This window comes from Entelurus aequoreus, linkage group LG09, assembly GCF_033978785.1.
Source record: "Entelurus aequoreus isolate RoL-2023_Sb linkage group LG09, RoL_Eaeq_v1.1, whole genome shotgun sequence".
Lineage (NCBI taxonomy): Eukaryota > Metazoa > Chordata > Actinopteri > Syngnathiformes > Syngnathidae > Entelurus > Entelurus aequoreus.
This window is the reverse complement of record NC_084739.1, coordinates 11,977,489-11,999,556: the sequence shown is the minus strand read 5'-3', so window position 1 is coordinate 11,999,556 and position 22,068 is coordinate 11,977,489. Positions and strand designations below refer to the sequence as shown.

Here is a 22,068-nt window from a genome sequence, read left to right as displayed (position 1 = left end):
AAACATCTAATGTGTCATGAATACAATACTTACAGTACAAACACTTTGTAGGGCGCAACAAAATACAAGACTGGCACATTACCTTAATGGCAAAGACTACTTCCTGCATACTTAGTCTGCACACTATTGGGGCGGCATAGCTCGGTTGGTAGAGCGGTTGTGCCTGCAACTTGAGGGTTCCAGGTTCGATCCCCGCTTCCGCCATCCTAGTCACTGCCGTTGTGTCCTCGGGCAAGACACTTTACCCCAGTGCCACCCACACTGGTTTAAATGTAACTTAGATATTGGGTTTCAGTATGTACAAGTGCTTTGAGACACTAGAGAAAAAGCGCTATATAAATATAATTCACTTCACATCCTTACCCTTTCCATCCTTTGTAACTGAGCTACTGTGTGGAACAATTTCCCTTCTGGATCAATAAAGTTTGTCTGAGTCTAAGTCCGGGTTAAACAATTTTATTTCTATAAATTAATGTACACTTTTAATAAGTTCAATAATATAAAATTCCCAATTCGTCAGTGATACGTCACCATGACGCCCAATACTCCTGCAGTGATTTATTCCCCCCTCACTTCTCAGACCTTTTACGGCAGAAAAGCTCCTTTTTGGGCCCGGTTGCTAAGATACCGGCGTCTGACCCCGCCTCTTTTCCCGCTATCACCTTCGTGATTGGTCCCCGGTCTCCTTGCCGTTAAGCGGCAGCGGCTGTCACAACGACATGTCAATAAAGCAGGAAAGCGGACGACAACGTTTTTAATGTTAAGTCACGTTCAAAATGACGTTATTTAGTTACATTTGTAATGAATAAATATGTGTTTATATGAGGCTTATCAACCCCTGGCGGACTTGAATGTAAGTTTCATCCCAATCCCCCCCCCCCGCTAGCTTGCGGAGGCTGCTTTGTACTCGTAGTTGACAGCTTTGATGTTTAGCATTTTAGTGCTAAATTAGCATCGTAGTAAGGTTTATTCTATATTTCTTTTAAATTCCATGACCTAAAATGTATTAAATGTAGCGTTATCGCTCGCTAAGTTAACCAAGCATTATCATGACATTACTGTTCGACAGCTAGCCTTTAAAGCCTGTACTGTACGTGTAAATAATTGCTTCTTTGTTGACTACAACAACAACAACAATCATAACTAGTTATAGTTGCATTGTAATGGCGAAAGTCCCTCAAACGCTATTTAATGTTCATATTCTTTTGTGAGACCTTTTGCACATGCTGTAAGTCAATGTTTTTTTGTGCAGGTTATGTCAACTTGTATTGTTTGACTCCTCAAACATGGATAAAGAAATGGATTCTCAGAGGAGGTAAGTATAAAGCAGTCTAGTAAATCCCAACAATGTCATTCAAATTGCTTCGGGCAGTGATTATCAACCTTTTCTGAGCCGAGGCACATTTTTTTTCATAGAAAAAAAATCCCACCAGCAGAAAACATTAAAAAATGAAACTCAGCAGGCGATATTGACAGTAAAAAGTCGTTCTCGCAATTGTTGGATATGAATTCAAACCATAACCAACCATGCATCACTATAGCTCTTGTCTCAAAGTACCGTATTTTCCGCACTATAAGGCGCACCGGATTATAAGGCGCACCTTCAATGATTGGCATACCGTATATTACCAAATAGTAGCCCGGGCGTTTATTTCACAAAATGGGGTCAGACCCCGGGCGGCTATTAGGACATGGCCGGTTATTTGCACAAGGCTTTTATTTGTTTTTGCACCAGCCTGCACCAGGCCATTATTTGGTTACAGTGGTTACTGTCCAGTATTTTTTTTCGTACAAAAAACGTTAAATGTAAAAGCTATTGTATACATACAAACAAAAAAACAAGAGATCAACATGAGGTAGGCTATCAAAAGACAAGAGATCAACAAGGCCTCAACATGGCAGTAGTACAACAATTGTCAAATAGAAAACCAATACTAAAAATAAATAAACTTTTTAAATAAAGCAGCCTACCGGGAAAAATAAAATTATGGTACCAAGTACTCAAGTATAAAACCCACCATCAAAACAGAACAATAATACTGTCACTTAAATAAAATAAAGGCTACAGTACTCCAAGTTTTAAATAAAGCAGCATACGTGATGTATCAACTGACACAAATTAGCATCAAGCTCGTCGCTCACTTTCTTCCTACCTCCACCAGATGAGCGAACCCGTTTTCCATCGATTACCGACTGAGATAGTAGTTCTCCCTTTTTTTGTTTCCATTCTCGTACACGTTTTGGGTCAATGTTAAACTGCCTGGCCGCTGCCAAACCAGAATTCTGCTCCGCATACTTCACAACCGCTAGCTGGAACTTTAAGTCAAACTTTCTGTTCTTCTTCCCCCTTAAAGTATTCCCGTCCATCAGTTGTGGTGTACCGGTATCCTGTTCATTCAACTCACTGCTACTGTTGCTTGCCATGTTGAAACTTTTCCTCGTGGGTTTGTTGTTGTCGTTGAGTGTGTGTTACGCTATATGCGGTGACCCATTGCAATATGTTGATTACCCAGAATCCCCACGTAACGTCTGCTGTTACCGTAATTACCAGAATTACTGCACCTTTGCTTTTCCTTTTAACTTATAAATTAGGCTTAATGAAATCAATATGATTTTAATCTAAATTATGCAAATAACAGCCCATGGGCGGCTATTTGGACATGGGCGGTTATTAGGAAGAGGCGGTTAATTCACAAAATGGGTCAGACCCCGGGCGGCTATTAGGACATGGGCGGTTATTTGCACAAGGGCGTTTATTTGGTAATATACGGTATTTTAAAACTTTGTTCATATATAAGGCGCACCGCATTATAAGGCGCATAGAATAGACGCTACAGTAGAGGCTGGGGTTACGTTATGCATCCATTAGATGGAGCTGCGCTAAAGGGAATGTCAACAAAACAGTCAGATAGGTCAGTCAAACTTTATTAATAGATTACAAACCAGCGTTCTGATAACGCTGTTCACTCCCAAAATGAATAAACAGCTGTTTTATTATTTTCCCCGAAGTAAAGTCAGTGACGTGGTGTTTTGTTTATCTTTTAACAACAGCAAGGTATAACATGTAGTGCAACATTTATATCACATAGTGGAGGGGAACTTTTCCCTGATTCAATAAACAGGTAAAAAACAGTGATACTGTTAGGGTAAATCAAACGTTAGTGCAATCACAATATAGTAACACTCGAAATAGTGCAGAGCAATAACAATATATCAATAACTCAACGTTGCTCAAACGTTAATGTCACACAACACAACACACAAAATAAAAATGTAAAGCTCATTTTATGAAGTTATTCCTCATCCACGAATCCCTCGAATTCTTCTTCTTCAGTGTCCGAATTAAACAGTTGGGCAAATACGGCATCCAACGTCTCGTCGAAGTCGTCATTAATCGAGTCAGTGTCGCTGCTGTTCTATTCCCGTGTTCTACTGCGTGACTGATCGTCTTAAGTTTAAACTCTGCGTCGTAAGCGTGTCTCTTAATAGGAGCCATTTTGGGGTCTTAACATAAACAAACAAATAGAAATGAAACAGCACGCCTCGCGCAGTCATACATCCCAGCATGCACCGTGCGCTTCTTCTTCTACGGGGGAAAATGAAGTCGGCGGCTGCTTACCGTAGTTGCGATTGATTGAAACTTTTACCTGTTGGAGGCTCAATAGTGGTCCATATATAAGGCGCACCGGATTATAAGGCGCACTGTCAGCTTTTAACAAAATTGGAGGTTTTTAGGTGCGCTTTATAGTGCGGAAAATACGGTAGGTGTACCGTCACGACCTGTCACATCACGCCGTGATTTATTTGGAGTTTTTTGGTGTTTTCCTGTGTTTAGTGTTTTAGTTCTTGCGCTCCTATTTTGGTGTTGATTGTCATGTCATGTACGGATGTACTTTGTGGACGCCATCTGCTCCACACGCTCTAATTCTTTTTGATTGATTGATTGATTGAGACTTTTATTAGTAGATTGCACAGTACAGTACATATTCCGTACAATTGATGACTAAATGGTAACACCCGAATAAGTTTTTCAACATGTTTACGTCGGGGTCCACGTTAATCAATTCATGGTACAAATATATACTATCAGCATAATACAGTCATCACACAAGTTAATCATCAGAGTATATACATTGAATTATTTACAATCCGGCTGGTGGGATGTGAAGTGGGGTTGGGGGGGGTTAGGTTGGGTTGCTATCAGCATATTTCAGTCATCAACAATTATATCATCTGAGAAATGGACATTGTAACAGTGTAGGTCTCACTTGGTAGGATATGTACAGCGAGCGGTGAACATAGTGAGCTCAGAAAGCATAAGAACAAGTATATACATTTGGTTATTTACAATCCGGGGAGGTGGGATGTGGTGGGGGGAGGGGGTTAGGCTAGGGTTGTAGCTGCCTGTAGGTGGTCTTTTAGTGCGGTTTTGAAGGAGGATAGAGATGCACTTTCTTTTACACCTGTTGGGAGTGCATTCCATATTGATGTGGCATAGAAAGAGAATGAGTTAAGACCTTTGTTAGATCGGAATCTGGGTTTAACGTGGTTTGTGGCGCTCCCCCTGGTGTTGTGGTTATGGCGGTCATTTACGTTCTGGAAGTAGTTTGACATGTACTTCGGTATCAGTGAGGTGTAGCGGATTTCATAGACTAGGCTCAGTGCAAGTTGTTTTACTCTGTCCTCCACACTGAGCCAGCCAACTTTGGAGAACTGGGTAGGAGTGCGGTGTGATCTGGGGTGGAGGTCTAGAAGTAACCTGACTAGCTTGTTCTGGGATGTTTGGAGTTTAGATTTGAGGGTTTTGGAGGTGCTAGGGTACCAGGAGGTGCTTTGCTGTCGTCCAGCATTCTGTTTTTGTTTACTTTGCAGCCAGTTCAGTTTTAGCTTCGTTTTGCATAGCCATACCTAAGCTTCAATGCCTTTTCTTAGCGACCCTTACCGTTTGTTTATTTTTGGTTTAAGCATTAGATACCTTTTTACCTGCACGCTGCCTACCGCATATTGTGATCACGACAAACCATGTTCCCGACATCTACAAAGCAATTAGCTACCTGCTGCCAACCACTGATATGCCGAGCTCTAGACAGTACAGACACTAGACAACGGCACATTTGCGGATTATAACTACTGGTTTGCATAAAATATTTTTAACCCAATTAGGTGAAATTACATAATCTCCCACGGCACAACAGACTGTATCTCACGGCACACTAGTGTGTCGCGGGACAGTGGTTGAAAAACACTGACTTAGGGCACAAGTGTCAAACTCAAGGCCTGGGGGCCAGATCTGGCCCGCCACATCATTTAATTTGGCCCGCCGCCACCATTAAATGTGGCCCGCCACAATCATTTAATTTATCCTGCCAAATCATTAAATGTGGACCGTCATAAATGTGCCGCAACGCATCATTAAAGGGCCGCCACATTTAACGTGGACCGCCATATTTCTTCTTTAAATTTTAACAGAAAACTGCATTGCATGTACAAATACCCAAAACCAATGAAGTTCGTACGTTGTGCAAATCGTAAATAAAAACAAAATACAATGATTTGCAAATCCTTTTCAACCTATATTCAATTGAACAGACTGCAAAGACAAGAGACATTTGAACCGGAAAACTTTATTTTTTGCAAATATTAGCTCATTTGGAATTTGATGCCTGCAACATGTTTCAAAAAAGCTGGCACAAGTGGCAAAAAAGACTGAGAAAGTTGAGGAATGTTCATCAAACACTTATTTGGAACATTCCACGGGTGAACAGGCTATTTGGGAACAGGTGGGTGCCATGATTGGGTATAAAAGCAGATTCCATGAAATGCTCAGTCATTCACAAGGGCGAGGGTCACCACTTTGTCAACAAATGCGTGAGCAAATTGTCCAACAGCGTCACAGTTCTTCATCAGAGAAGCCTCCATAAACACGCAAGGGCAAGGGTGAGCCAAAGAAGATGACCTGTGCTTCACCTTTCAGGCACAGAGAAGATCAAACGGCCGTAAAAAGGCACATAAAAAAATACCGGTATGGCGTTATTGTCTCAAATATATACCGCTTTCTAAAATATACCGGTATTAACTATAGTACCTGTATTTCACCCAGCCCTGGTTCATATTTTTATACAGAACAGGCCAAAAGTTTGGACACACCTTCTCATTCAATGCGTATTTTTTAATTTTCATGACTACCGTATTTTTCGGACTATAAGTCGCAGTTTTTTTCATAGTTTGGCCGGGCTCCAGTGTGACTTATATATGTTTTTTTCCTTCTTTATTATGCATTTTCGGCAGGTGCGACTTTTACTCCGGTGCGACTTATACTCCGAAAAATACGGTATTTACTTTTGTAGATTGTCACTGAAGGCATCAAAACTATGAATGAACACATGTGGTGAATTAACTGAAAATATGTTTTATATTCTAGTTTCTTCTGTTTTATTGGCTCTGATTACTGCTTTGCACACTCTTGGCATTCTCTCGATGAGCTTCAAGAGGTAGTCACCTGAAATGGTTTTCACTTCACAGGTGTCATAGTTTTAATGCCTTCAGTGACAATCTACAATGTAAATAGTCATGAAAATAAAGAAAACGCATTGAAATGAGAAGGTGTGTCCAAACTTTTGGCCTGTACGTATGTGTATACAGAAGCGGCCCTCTGATGGCAGCCATAAATGCAATGTGGCCCTTAATGAAGTTTAGACCATTTGGTGTTTTGCAGTGTGACTGGTGATAGCCAAGCTGAAGTTGAGCTCTTCTGTCCAACCCCTGAGCAAGATGGAGATTGTTTTCTAAGCGGAGACATGGCCTCCTCTCAGACTTTAATGGACTCTTTGAGTGACTCTGGGCTTTCTAGCATAAGAAGTAGCCCGGCTCCAACGCAATGTTCCAACGGACAGAAATCCAAGAGACCTACTTCCTCACACAGTCCTCAACCTGTGAAAACCACCGGTGTTGTCGCACACTCTCACAATCCCGCCTGCTGCCTCAGTCCAAAGAAGGGCGTGGGTCCCTCCAAAGACGTGGAGATGCCAAGTCCCGGCAGCCCCGTTGGTAAGACGCCGCTCGTCAGCAACTCCGCAAACAACCACGGAGATGGCGCCAATGCTGTTGTGGAAGAGTGTGGCTGTGCAGATGCTGAGGGAGTTTGTTCTGATGTTGGAAGTTTGGCCAACATGAGGGCTCAGCGGGTTTCCATGGGAACTGGTGATGCCGGAATGGCAGATGGTAGCGACACATCGGATATGAGTCAGGATTTGATTATCAACCAGTCAACATCTGAAAGGTATCTGCAGCCTGTATAGTTAATTATTTTGGATGATCTACTCCTCCTGTTCTTTACTGGTTTTGTTGAATTGCAGGGTTTCATCCCCTGCCTTTGACCAGATTAGAGAATGGCTTGGGACACCCATAGATGAGCTGAACAGGATGCCCCAGTGTGCTCCACCGCTGTCCCACCTGAAAGCAGTGCCTAACCACACCGTTACAGTCAGGGTGAGCAGAACTTGTATTCTTTTCCGTCTTTAGATCTTGTGGAAATTGTGAAGCAAACGCAAAAAAAAGAAAAAATTGTTCCTCATTGGAAATTATGGACATTTGAATTGCACTGCAATCTCCAAAATGCCCCAACAAGTAGTGCAATTTGGAATTCATCATTTGGGGAAAATGATTTGAAAAAAAAAAAAAAAAAAAGCACATTACATTTAAATGTATTGTCGTCACAAAAGCACCAGTGCAAGGTAACAAAATACATTTTAGCATCTAAGTGCATTAAACTTTGCAAAAGTTCACGCTGCACTCCCAGCAGGTGTAAAAGAAAGTGCATCTATATCCTCCTTCAAAACCGCACTAAAACAACACCTGCAGGCACCTTCAACCCTTGACTAACACCCTCCCCCTTCCACATCCCACCTCCCCGGATTGTAAATAACCAAATGTAAATAATCAAATGTATTTCTAATGTATATACTTGTTCTTATGCTATCTGAACTCACTATGTTCTCTGCTCGCTGTACATATCCTACCAAGTCAGACCTACACTGTTTCAATGCCCATTTCTCTGATGATGCAATTGTTGATGACTGAAGTGCTGATATCAACCAAACCCTCCTCATCCCACCCCCCGGATTGTAAATAATGTAAATAAGTAAATGTATATACTCTGATGATTAACTTGTGTGATGACTGTATTATGCTGATAGTATATATTTGTACCATGAATTGATTAACATGGACCCCGACTTAAACAAGTTGAAAAACTTATTCGGGTGTTACCATTTAGTGGTCAATTGTACGGAATATGTATTGAACTATGCAATCTACTAATAAAAGTTTCAATCAATCAATCAATCAATATACAGAAATATTCAATAATCAAAGCACTTAAATAACTATAGCATAAGAATATATATGTCTTCTTAGTAAGGATGTAACCATATAAAAATCTCACCATACGATACCACGGTATTAAGGACACGGTACGATATTATTGTGTTATACGTCCCCCCTAATAAAATACCTACAAATGCTATTTAGTATGTCAAAAGGAAGTGGCAGGAATGTTTAGAATGAACACACTTCCTGTAAATGAACAAAAAAAAAATGCTCAAATGTTCTCATCATATTTATACTACAAACATGTATTTTTAAGTGCAAAGGATTCTGGGAGATGCAGTTTATTTTCAGACCCGCCAAAGCAAAAGTGCCAGAAAAAAAACTTGCCAAGTTTTCGTTTGATACCGTCACGCGTCATGGCATTGTTAATAAGTTAAAGTTAAAGTACCAATGATTGTCACACACACACTGGGTGGGGTGAAATTTGTCCTCTGCATTTGACCCATCACCTTGTTCACCCCCTTGGAGGTGAGGGGAGCAGTGGGCAGCAGCGGTGCCACGCCCAGGAATCATTTTTGGTGATTTAACCCCCAATTCCAACCCTTGATGCCACAATACAAAATACACAATGGAAATTTTTACTTTTGTAATGGTTATTTTATGATTATATTTTCAGTCTTACAAACCTAAGTGAAAGAAGTGTAAAGAAATGCAACTAAGGAAGGAAAATAATTCAAAAGAAGAAACATCAATCATCAACAAAACTTCTGTTTCTTCATGTTGTTAGCTATCTGTCCAACGGCACACGCTGGTATCGAGTTGCGAGGGCAGAATAATGAGTTTATTGACAGTGCAGTGTGAAAGCTGATGTGTTTACTTTGCAATTAGGTAAACACAGTCTCAAAGGAATATAACCTCAGACTGAGGCAATTTCTGACAAAACATCCAAATTTCGATGTACGGCCCCCTGAGCCTTTGGGCTTTTGAAACTGCGGCCCTCTTCAATATGTAGTTGAATAGCCTTGGCGTATAGGGAGGGGCAGCCCTGGTAATAAATACAACAGTTAAGAATGTAAAAAACAATGTTAAAACGTTGAAAACTAATAAAAAATGTTATGATGCCAAAATAATTCACTTTATTTCCCATGGGGGAAATTGTTTTGAAATGAACTTGGAAGCCTCACAGAACTGGGTGTGTTTTACATTAGAAGTTCTTCTGTAATCTGTTCCAGTGTCAAAGTGTCCCCATCAAATCTTTAGTTACTGTACAGGCAATTTTTAAAGCAACCTTTTACCATCATTATCCGTCAAATATTTGTAAAACTGAGTTGATCACTGTACTGTATTGTACTGTACCCTCTTCTAACAAATGAGGAAGGTGTGTCACACTAATGTAATGTAAAAGCCTAAAGCAATTTAACACTTTAATAGTAAGGAAGGCTGTACATAGCAGCTGACAGTTTATTTGGTGGCTTGCAGCTAGTATCTGGACTGTGAGTGTTGTGGTCAGGGTGTATTCTAATAAAATACCTACTCAGTGTATGCATGTACTTGTTCCCAAAGTATTCAACCCTTGAATACATCATGTGTTTTTGTTTCTCAATGTTACAGACAGATCTACTTAGAGAGGGAGAGGTGCCTGTCCCCTACCCCGGCAAGTTCAAGGACGCGTGGGACGACGTGTCCGTGAAGATGCCTTGCTCTGAGAAGAATCTGTTTCCGATGGACACGGAGGTCTGATTATTTCTTCCACCACAACATCCAATCCAAACACAAAGCAAGAGTAGTTGAATTCGTTTTTTTTTTCCTCAAATAGGATGGAGGTGGCGTTCAGAGTCGGTGGGAGTTAATCCACTCCACCTTGCAAGGAGGGTTCAAAAGTTCCCTGGATGTGAGGGTAAGACAGATTTGTGGAGATCATCTGGATCAAGTTAGGCAGAAACTGCATTTTAAAGCACTTCTCATTTAATATTTTGGTCTTTACAACAACTTCACCTTTTTGATTATAGTCCATCATGCGCACTAAAATAATGAATAATGACACCCTTGTAAGTTCACAACTGTCCACAAGGTGGCGGTGTTGATATCAGACTATACTATGACTTGTAATATGCAGTGTTATTTAATACAAACAAACCATTCAATGTACATTAGTACCTCCACTTACGAGCCTGATTGGTTCTGCTCTTAACTCAAAACACTTGTACCTCAATTCAAAGTTGCCCATTGAAATTAATACAAATCCTTTTAATTGGTGTCTGCCCCCCGACAAAAGAGCCCAATTATAACATGCCTTGTAAATAAAAGTAACTTTAAATAATAAATATTTTATAAACAACAATACAACAGAAGGAAAAACTAACAGTTACATTACCGTATTTTTCGGACTGTAAGTCGCAGTTTTTTTCATAGTTTGGCCGGGGGTGCGACTTATACTCAGGAGCGACTTATGTGTGAAATTATTAACACATTACCGTAAAATATCAAATAATATTATTTAGCTCATTCACGTAAGAGACTAGACGTATAAGATTTCATGGGATTTAGCGATTAGGAGTGACAGATTGTTTGGTAAACGTATAGCATGTTCTATATGTTATAGTTATTTGAATGACTCTTACCATAATATGTTACGTTAACATACCAGGCACGTTCTCAGTTGGTTATTTATGCCTCATATAACGTACACTTATTCAGCCTGTTGTTCACTATTCTTTATTTATTTCAAATTGCCTTTCAAATGTCTATTCTTGGTGTTGGGTTTTATCAAATAAATTTCCCCCAAAAATGCGACTTATACTCCAGTGCGACTTATATATGTTTTTTTCCTTCTTTATTATGCATTTTCGGCCGGTGCGCCTTATACTCCGAAAAATACCGTAGTTTTATGAAGTAATGTAATACTAAAGTACAGCATTTTACCTTGGAGCGTTGAATTCTACGAGGAATACAAAAATATCCCTTGAGCTGCTTCTCCGTCAAACACATCGTTAGTAGTTTCTCCAGATTTTCATGGATAAATGTCTGTCCTTTAGATATTATTTAACAATCCTTGGCTGGCGTTAGACCCCTGACTAGCAGTGCTACGCTCGAATTGCTTTGCCAAGTTAGCTGTCATTCTTTTGACGATTCATTTCTTTAATACCATGAATATTATGAGCTTTTTTTTTTTCTCAGCACTGTTCTTCATACTCACTTTCTTCTTTCCTGTGGTTGTAAAAAAAAAAAGGTCCACTTTATAAGCTAATGCTAGCAAGTAAAACCGGATGTTTTGGTCGGCTCTTACGGGGTTCACTGTGAAATTTGCTGGCGATTTTTCCTTGCTACTTAGAGCATAACAATTAGCCAAGAGACCGCTCTTATCTCAAAACACTTTCAAGTTGGGGCACTCTTAAGTTGAGGTACCACTGCAGTATTTAACTACAGCATTTATAGTCCATTATGACAACATAACATAACAACTGACTTTCCTCTTCTCAGGATGCTATACTGAGGTATAACACGGCACATGCCAAGAAATGGGACTTCACTGCTCTCAACCTTCTTTGCACTGAGGTAAGCTGCAACTGTTTGATGTCGAAAAATAGCTGCGAGAAAACTCAAGACATTTTAATCTTCTGATTGCTTTTTGTTGATTGCTATAATGGATTTTACTACATTTAGCCACCAATTTACAATATAAGTTAATTTGTTGCCATCAACAAATTGCAAGCGCCACTGTTTTTTATTTGGAGCGTTTGCAAATTACCTTAATGGATCTGTTATCTTTTTACAACCTTTTTTTTAACACCCCTCGTATGGGTATTTTGAACTCAGGCCCCAACGCTTCTTTTCGCAGCTAAATATAAACCATCCTGAATGGTCTTTTTATTTCCGACCCTAATGTACCTGCGTAAGGCGGAGCTCGGTAGATCGATGCGCTAGGCGAGCCACTTTATAGCTTCATCCAATTGAATTAAAAGGATCCATCCCTGTCTGTAAAGATGCTAAGTAAGGGCTTATACTAGAAGATGCCCTTCCTGTTACTATGCCATTCCGATCCTCTCCTTCCCTTTATCATCGTTTTTTAAAATCATTTCTGCTGATAAGGCATTTTACAAAGTATTATGGTGTTCATAAAATTAGAGGTGCAATTATTTGCAATGCTATAAATAACCTTAATTTCTAATTGAGTTACAGTTGACATTGTTTTTCAGTTCCTCAGACTGTAATGGAAATGATCTGTTTCCAACATGGAATCCATAAAGGCATTGTTTTAAGTAGCCTTTTAGCATTCTTAACAGTCATACTAGTGCAGACCTGTGCAAATTAAGGCCCGGGGGCCACATGCGGCCGGTTAAGCTTTTCAATTTGGCCCGCCGGATATTCCCAAACAATTTTTTTAGACCTTTAAAATGGAAACTGTAGCTGCCATTATGATGTGCAGTGATGTTTTCAAATTACCAGAAGTCTTGAACTCCATCCATCCATCCATTTTCTACCGCCTATTCCTTTCGGGGTCGCGGGGGGCGGATTTAATCTGTTCTGCGGACCAGGCATGGTCCGCATGTTTAACATCACTGGTTTAGTTGGTAAATTAAAGTTCCACTGTTGTTGTCAATACATTGGAGGCACAATCGTGTAGTAGGAGTAGTTTTGTACTAATAATAGCATGTTATCTTTAACATGCTGACAAGGTTGCATCAAAATCCAAAAAAATCATAATTCCGTGTTTTAGCGCTTTGAAAAATTTGGAAGTGGATCAAGCTCTTTAAGAAAAATTTAATTTAATTTAATTCTAACTGTTGACTGGTACTGTAACCAATGTATTTCATGAGAAACTCTAGATCCACTTCCAAATTGTCAAAATTCTGTAACCTTTATATCCTTATAATCAAAAGTCTGGAGACACCATTTTTTCCAAACCTGGCACTGTAAGTTGCACAAAAACCTACAGTGTCATAAAGTTGCAGCATCTTTGAGATTAACATGGTAATCATGCAAAAAATGAACTCCATGAGTGTGTTTTTTAGGTTTCTTTTCAAAAGCATCCGACCATCATTTAAATCTGATATTATTGTATTCCAATGGATTAAATCCTCTATCTTTTATCTGAGTGATATTGCTATTCTGTCGCGACACTCAATTTATGCTTCGCTGGATAATTGTCAAGATATACGCCTGCTCCAAGCCACTCGATTGACACTCCCCTGATAGGAGGCGGGTGAAAGTGGAAAAAAAGAATTACACAAATTGGGATGTGTCTGTAAATTGCCGTAGTGTTTCCCTCCTGCCAAATAAAACTGTCACCGTGTCACTTTCTGATAAATGTTTGCGGCCTGAGCGTGGAAGCAATCCAGGGATAAGTACAGCTGATTCCCCCGAGGGAGTACACAAACGTTTTGTGCTTCGTCAAGCTTTTTCGTTGTCTGTCACCGTTTTTATTACATCTGTAGTTAATTAGAAAATGTGCACTTAGAAGCATTGGCATTATCTGTAAACATGCATATAAAGTGGTCCAAATTTTCTAAAAGTGGTAACATTTTTAGTTCAACCTAAATGTAGGTGGATTTTGGTAAAAAAAAAAATACTATCAACTTGTAATGATAACCATAAAAGTGAACGGCTGCTCTATACACGTTGAAAACTACATTCAAATTCATGTGAATTAGATGCGCATATACACCCCGCGGAAGGCGGGGTACACCCTGGACAAGTCGCCACCTCACCGCAGCCATTTGTTATATTATTCTAGCAGTACTTATGAAAATCCACTAGGTGATAGTATTGCTATGTAAACATCCTCCTGTCCCTGTCTTCAGGGGTGAGTGAGTAGTTTGGACTTTTTTGTAGTTTTATTATTCTGTGGTTCTTTTTACACTTGTATAACTGTTAAATACAATTATGCCAAAACATAGGGCAGCACACAGAAAAATAGAAACATTTTGATATACACCTTTTTTGATAATTAAAAATCAATTAAAAGTAGTTCAAGGCCTGCCTCAAAGTTGAATGGCTTAGATTAAAAAGCCTACATAATATAACTTGCACTTAAGGTCAGGCTTTGCTCTAACTGCCTTAGATATTATATTTCAACCATCCACCATCTATTAGCCCCATGGGAGCATTTTATGATGCCTGCCAACTCATTACTTCTGACAGCGTTTAGTCAGACCCCGCTGCCATATATAAATGCTCCCCGGCCAAATTGCATAGCAAAGGCTTCCCCGCTGAAAATCAAGCCTCTCTCGCCACACATCGGTCATTTGCATTTGCTCCAGAAGGTCCATTTAATCAGCTTACCTTGATAGAATAGGACCAGTGATTGACGACGCGACATTTGAAGCCAATACGCTCATAAGTGATTGCGTCGTAAATCTCGGCGTATGAGGGAGGAACTGTGTTTATTTTAGAGGGGGAATTGCTGAGGCAAGGCTGAAGCGGAAGATATGTGGCTGCTTTTAATGTGGCAGATTGATGTTTTGTTTTTTCTGATGCTCATTTCGACTCACGTAGATAAGTGACATATCTTAGGTGTTCTACCTCCAGCTACACACTGTAGATCCTCCCTCGGGACTCCTGAGCAAGTTTCATAATCCCTCCAGTGTAGAGGGGGTTTCCTACGTGGAGAACGTTCCTCCAATTACTAGTGGCGTCTGAACTTGACACCTCTAAAGTTTCCTATTTCGTGATATTACATGAGTGGGAGTAACAACAATAAACCTGTTGTCAGGATTGGCATTGATTTTTCCTCCATCCTCTAATATTGGCTACTGTTATTAGATTGTGTTCCAAACTTTGAAAAACTTATTGAATGAAAAAAAAAAGTTACACAATGAATGATGATATCCTAAAAATGTGAACGTTTTGTACTAACATCAATAAAAGACACTCGTCTTTTTTAAACACCAGTTTCAATTTCATTGTAAATATTTAAAAACGTATAACTTAGACACTTGTCTTTTTTAAACACCAGTTTCAATTTCTTTGTAAATATTTAAAAACGTATAACTTAGCAATAAGTTATAAAACAACCTGAACATTTATTTTGTATACATCTGTTTTTATAGTTCTGCAGCATATTGTACGGGTAAAAGGAAGATGTAGGCATTTATAAATAGTTGATTTATATAGGCTAGTAAGGTAAAGTTTTGTACCTGACAAGTTTCGGCTATCTTGCTTCTGCAGCCTTCCTTAGCCGAAAGATAGCCGAAACTTGTCAGGTACAAAACTTTACCTTACTAGCCTATATAAATCAACTATTTATAAATACACATTAGTAGGCTAAATGAACCTCTTTAACATAGAAGATGTAGGCACTTTTTAAATGTAAATATATTTAGTTGCTTTGAATACCTTGACCTACATTGGTTGTAAATTAAATATGTTACTTCAATAGGCCTCCAAACTCTTAAATGATCTGTCAAAATAATTGTATCTAAGTTATAACAAAACTTTATGTTGCCACGAGTTCCCGGCGAGAAGACAAAAGCTGTCTTTGATCCTACCAAGCAAAAGGCTTGTAAAACTCCACTGTGTAGGCTGGAAAGCGACATGAAGGCGTCGGTTTCTTTGATGCATTGTAATCCACAGAAAGATTTTGTCTTGACCCGAGAACTACAAAGCGGAGAGGAAGCAGGACCAGACTCCCCTCAAGGCGACCTTTTCTTTGAACTGTCGTAATCAAAGTCGATAGCTGTTTACGACCCCCGTTCCTTAGAAACAGCTGTTGCCATGTAATCAGGGAAAGTCCAAATAAAAGAGGAGGCGTACAATCTTTCGCCAGAGCGTGGTGAGACTGTTCAAAGAGTACAGTCCAGACGTCTCTCCTCAATTGAGCCAAATTTAATTCTGTCTCTGTTTAATTCCTTGCTTCTTGTCTTGTTTAATAGATGTCATCAGTGTTTGAACCTGACATGATCCTTCGTTGAACGACCCCTGCATTAAAGCATACATTTCTTGTCCCCCCCCATAGTGTCTGGAGCATTGTGAAGTTCAACACCTGTACGAGGTCGTACTGCCTTCCGTTGTCAAGATGGCGCTCAGTGCTCCTCGCCTCTGCACTATGGTAAGCACTGTCTAGTTTTTTACTTTGAGAGTTTTACTGGGGTATCAATCACTATGTATGAAAAAGTATAATGCTATTAATGACTAGAAAAGCAGTCAGAGAGTACAGACTATCTCCCAATAATAAGGGATCCTTTAATCCGGATGACCCCCAAAATGTAATCATTTGTTGCTCATCTCATACATTGAAAGTGTTATCAAAATCCTCTCGTGACTTTTTGAGCTATGTTGATAACTCGGGCTGTGAATCTTTGGGCATGATGCGATTTGACTCGATTCTTGGGTGTATCTATTAGATTCAGAATCGATTCTCGATTCAAATTCTAAATTTTTTTTAATAATATTGGTTTACAGTTCTATGTTTAACTACATTCCTCCATAAAATAGAAAAACAGCTCCGATCAATTTCAATGATACTTAAAAGAAAACTGGTTTTGTTTAATAAAATGTTGGCCAAACATTTAATCAAGTCAAATACAAATGAGTCAACAAGAAAAGTATCCAACACTTCTCTTTTTTTTTAAGTATGGGAATCTACCTCAACAATATGGTTTACTTGAGCGGCTGGACAAGACAGTTTGGGGGGGAAAAAAACAAAACAACAATTGATTTTTTCTTTTTTCTTAATCGATTAAGAATCGTTACAAATAAAAATTGTAATTAATCTGAAAATCTTTTTTTTTTTTGACAACCCTTTTTTCAACTAACAGAATGACAGACAGACAAACTCAAGCGAATCGAAAGATACATTAAATTGCCATGTCTGTGTGTGTTTGTTTTCATTGTCTGTCGCTTCCAAACAAGCTTGAAAGAAGGTTCACTCTTTGCATTGATGCCAGCAGCTGGGAGCATTTGTTCTATAGCAAAAATAAATAAACAGACTCTCTTTGTCTCTGTGGGTGGAGGCGGGTGCCCCGAGCATACGCGAGCAGAGAGAAGTTCAGCTTCATAAAACAAATGTATGGTAACAAAGAAATGATCTGGATCATCTCCAAGATCTACTCACTTGTTCCTTATCCCTTTTCTGACATTTCCTGAAAGTTTAATCAAAATCCGCTCATAACTTTTTTTAAGGTATGTTACCAACTAAATAATTAACTCACTCACTCACGAACGCCGAGGAATACATAAAGTCCTTTGTATTATCTAGAGCAATATCGTTATCAATATTAATACACTTCTGTGAGAAAAGTTCCAAGAAAATTGGAAAATAATTGTCCTTTTTTTAATTTTTTTATTTTTTCCCCCAAAGTTGGTGTACCTAAGATTTCATGCTGCCACATTTATGCAGATTAACTTTAAAAAAGAATTACATTCAATATCTATTTTGTTATTTTAATTTATATTGTTATTTATTCTATTTTGATTTTGTTATTAATATTTTTTGTTAAATACATCCATCATTTATTTTGCATGTATGCATTTGTATAGTACAATTATTCTGTTATTATTTCATTCATTTTTTAATTACATTTTATTTGGTTTTTGTTTAAATACAGACTACATATATTGGTCCTGATGCTGCCCCTATTCACGCTGACCTATTCATATGAACTTCAAAACTTCTATTTGTATGATATATTCTGTATTTTATAATAATAATTATATTATTGTTATTTATTATGACATTATTTATTTTAATTGAATTGTTCATATTTTGTTGTTTTGGTTAAGATACATACTGATGATATAAGTGATTAAATAAGGCTATTCTTACATTCAACAACAATAGTGCAGATTTAATTTTGCTCCAGAACTGCTTCATTTGGACAAAGAGAAGTGGGTCTGTTTCATTTTCACATTAAGTGAACTTGATGCATGTTTCCATATCTTTTTAAATGTAATATCATGTGTCCTTTGAGACAAACCACAGTTGGAACATCTACAACAGTAAAACAGGAATACCAGGTACAAAAGTCATCATTTCCACTGTTCGCCTCGGTCTTCTTCGTATTGCAGCAGTCAGCCTCCAGCCAGATATTCGTCCCAGTTGTTATTAGAGCTTGTATTGATCCGCTAACTGGGCAGCCTTGGGAGGCTCTTTAGCTCTAATCAGTGAAGATAAATGAGGCCCTGTGTCTGACTGAGTTACTGTGGGAGAATGCAAAAAAAACAAGGACCTTAATTATTTCACCCGTGTACTTAATGGATCTCTTTTTGTGTTTTGTGTTAAGATTGCTCCTGTAATAATTATCAACCCCCATTAGCCTTCAATGTGTGTATCTCCGCTATGTCATATGTATATGTCTGTATGTCATATGTATATGTATGTATGTATATCATAATCCTCATAGATTCTCCACGTCTCTTCCCAGCCCATCCCTCTGCTGAAGTCACGGATGAACCATTCCCTAACCATGTCTCAGGAGCAAATTGCCTGTCTTCTGGCCAACGCCTTCTTCTGCACATTCCCCAGACGCAACTCCCGCAAGTCCGAGTACTGCAACTACCCTGAGATCAACTTTTACAGGTAAAGGAGAGGCGATCAGCACACGCTCTTAGATACCTGCTGAATTCCCTAAAGTTAAGAACGGAAAACCTTTAACTGGTACTTTACCCAACCTTCAGGGGCATATTATATACATACTAGAAGTAGATGTCTGTACTAACAAACTGTTTGGATACAAAGTGACAGAACAAGAATGAATGGACTCTGATTTCCATTAGGGGGCACTACTGCCTTAAAAAACCCAAATAGATAAATGCTGTTCCTCCTTCTCTTATTAATTTTGTCCCAACTGTTGACCAATGTTAAGCTGTATCACTTATAACCTTTGGTCCTTATTTAGTGGTCTGTTCTGCATGTTCTATTTTTAAAAATATGGCTTACTGTTTGAGCTATCCTGTGCTGCACGTTTCATGTCTTTGGGATGGGACAGTGGGCCGATCGCTTTGAACCTCACTACTAGTGTGGGAGGTTGTTCATCTGGGAAGGATAATATAATAAATAATTGCTTTAGTCTTTATGTGTATTACATTTAATGCTATGACATCAGTTTTATACACAAGCACGGGTGGCTCATCAGTGCATCATTTGGTAAGGGGGTGGTTGGTAGCCATTTTCTAATCAGATTTTACATACTGTCTCTCTTATTGTATTTACAGTCACCTCCCTACCTGATGGACATAGTCCAGGTTTCACCTCAACTCAATTTGCCCTCATTTCTTTGAGGAGCCATCTCCTCGTTTGCGACATGATTAATAACTTCCGGTCTTCTCGCTGATACACTCGGACATATCCGTCATCATATTTTATGGTGTTTACACTCTGCAGAACATGGTCATCTCGGATACAGTGGAACACACAAAACTGTTAGAACATTTCATGGGAAATGTGTCTTTAAAATACAAAAAAAATTTAAACTTCCATCACACATGACCCAGACTTTAGACATGTTTAGCTTTTTCTTTGTTTTTGTGGCTTTTCGCAGCACTCATTACTAAAGAAGAAGCTTCAACAAAGGCTGGTTAAGCAGAAAAATAAGATTTATAAACCAGACTTTAGATGAAATAAGCAAACTAAAACTCTATTACCGCCATACAAGTTTTCAGTTGTTATCAAAGTTAAGGCAGAGTGTTTTAGTGTTTTCTCTATTTACAATGGTTAACTTCTCTTTCCACTCACGTAAAAAGTTATGACATTGAGATTCCTTAGTTGTTATCATGTCCGAATGTTAATTTCATATTTAGCCTTACACTTAAAGGGGACCTGTTTCTGACTTATAAATGTTGTTAGAATGTTGGATACTCTTGTTAAACAATGCCAAAGTGCCACATCATAAGGTTGATATACAGTATTTGCTGCTGACCCGAAACTGTTGGCAGCTGCAGCCTCGTTTGCTGCTGCCCTCCCGCCTGCTCTGATGATAAAATAAATACGTCCGTGTTTATTTGTCCAGCACTGTTTTGTAAACATGGACCACTAAGTACAAAGTTGAATTAGCCGCTAAACTTAGACGAAAAAGACGGCGACATTACAATTTGGTTTGAGGAACCACAAGTGACGGTAGGAATCGTAGGATAAAGTATTATTTCATATTAAGTGTAGCATGCGCACAATAACACCAATGTGTGACATACAGTGAGATAAACGCTTTTAAATGCAACTTTTTTTTATTGTGACCGGCAAATTTATATACTGTTTCTAAAGTTTATTTTCCACCGTGACTGGATTAAAAAAGAAATTTTTTTTTTATATAAATGTGTGTGTGTATGTATGTATATATATATATATATATATATACAGTCGTGGTCAAAAGTTTACATACACTTGTGAAGGACATAATGTCATTGCAGTCTTGAGTTTCCGATCATTTCTACAACTCTTATTTTTTGTGATAGAGTGATTAGAGCACATACTTGTTTGTCACAAAAAACATTCATGAAGTTTGGTTTTTTTATGAATTTATTATGGGTCTACTGAAAATGGGACCAAATCTGCAGGGTCAAAAGCATACATATAGCAACATACATTATCAATTTTGGTGATGTTGAAAAGTTACAAATCAAATCAAATTAGCTTCATGGCATGGCCTCTTAACTTCATGTGAGTGATTATGATTGACAACGCCTGTTGACTTCTCTGAGTCCATTTAAATAGGGCTCATGTAATGCAGTCATTAGACTCGGTTACAAACGCGACAATGGGAAAGTCAAAGAAACTCAGCACAGATCTGAAAAAACGAATCGTTGACTTGAACAAGTCAGGAAAGTCACTTGGAGCCATTTCAAAGCAGCTTAAGGTCCCAAGAGCAACTGTGCAGACAATTGTTTGTAAGTATAGAGTGCATGGCACAGTTTTGTCACTGCCACGATCAGGAAGAAAACGCAAGCTATCCAATGCTGCTGAGAGAAAGTTGGTCAGGATGATCAAAAGTCAACCGAGAACCACCAAAAAGCAGGTCTGCAATGAATTGGAAGCTGCTGGAACACAGGTGTCAGTGTCCACTGTCAAGTGTGTTTTGCATCGCCATGGACTGAGAGGCTACCATGCAAGAAGGAAGCCCTTGCTCCAGAAGCGACACCTTAAGGCTCGTCTATAGTTTGCTGCTGATTACATGGACAGGAAGTTTCTGTGGTCAGATGAAACAAAAATGTAGCTGTTTGGCCACAATACCCAGCAATATGTTCGGAGGAGAAAAGGTGAGTCCTTTAATCCCAGGAACTCCATTCCTATCGTAAAGCATGGTAGTGGTAGTATTATGCTCTGGGCCTGTTTTGCTGCCAATGGAACTGGTGCTTTACAGAGAGTAAATGGGACAATGAAAAAGGAGGATTACCTCCAAATTCTTTAGGACAACCTAAAATGATCAGCCCGGAGGTTGGGTCTTTGGCGCAGTTGGGTGTTCCAACAGGACAATGACCCCAAACACACGTCAAAAGTGGTAAAGGAATGGCTAAATGAGGCTAGAATTAAGGTTTTAGAATGGCCTTCCCAAAGTCCTGACTTAAATGTGTGGACAATGCTGAAGAAACAAGTCTGTGTCAGAAAACCAACAAATTTAGCGGAACTGCACCAATTTTGTCAAGAGGAGTGGTCATGACAGCCATGACATTATATTCTTTACAAGTGTATGTAAACTTTTAAACACAACTGTTTATATATATATATTATCTAGACCACAACGAAGTGTGTTAAATGTAGATTAGAATCATCATAGGTCCCATTTAAATGACAGATAAAAAAGGGTAATA

The 22,068-nt window shown here is 38.9% G+C and overlaps 1 protein-coding gene across 3 annotated transcripts in view; it reads left to right on the top strand.

Annotated features, from left to right (window-relative positions):
- The window catches only part of LOC133657117 (poly(ADP-ribose) glycohydrolase-like), a 52,079-nt gene that overhangs the window by 378 nt on the left and 29,633 nt on the right, over window positions 1-22,068 (top strand). For 2 of the 3 annotated variants that reach the window (XM_062058060.1, XM_062058061.1), the window contains exons 2-9: window positions 1,253-1,315; window positions 6,716-7,279; window positions 7,356-7,488; window positions 9,940-10,062; window positions 10,145-10,225; window positions 11,809-11,883; window positions 16,283-16,375; window positions 18,690-18,844. In XM_062058060.1, coding sequence (XP_061914044.1) covers window positions 1,253-1,315; window positions 6,716-7,279; window positions 7,356-7,488; window positions 9,940-10,062; window positions 10,145-10,225; window positions 11,809-11,883; window positions 16,283-16,375; window positions 18,690-18,844 — 1,287 coding nt within the window. Of the gene's footprint in view, window positions 1-708; window positions 854-1,252; window positions 1,316-6,715; window positions 7,280-7,355; window positions 7,489-9,939; window positions 10,063-10,144; window positions 10,226-11,808; window positions 11,884-16,282; window positions 16,376-18,689; window positions 18,845-22,068 lie in introns of those variants that run through there. The other variant, XM_062058063.1, reaches the window with a different exon arrangement.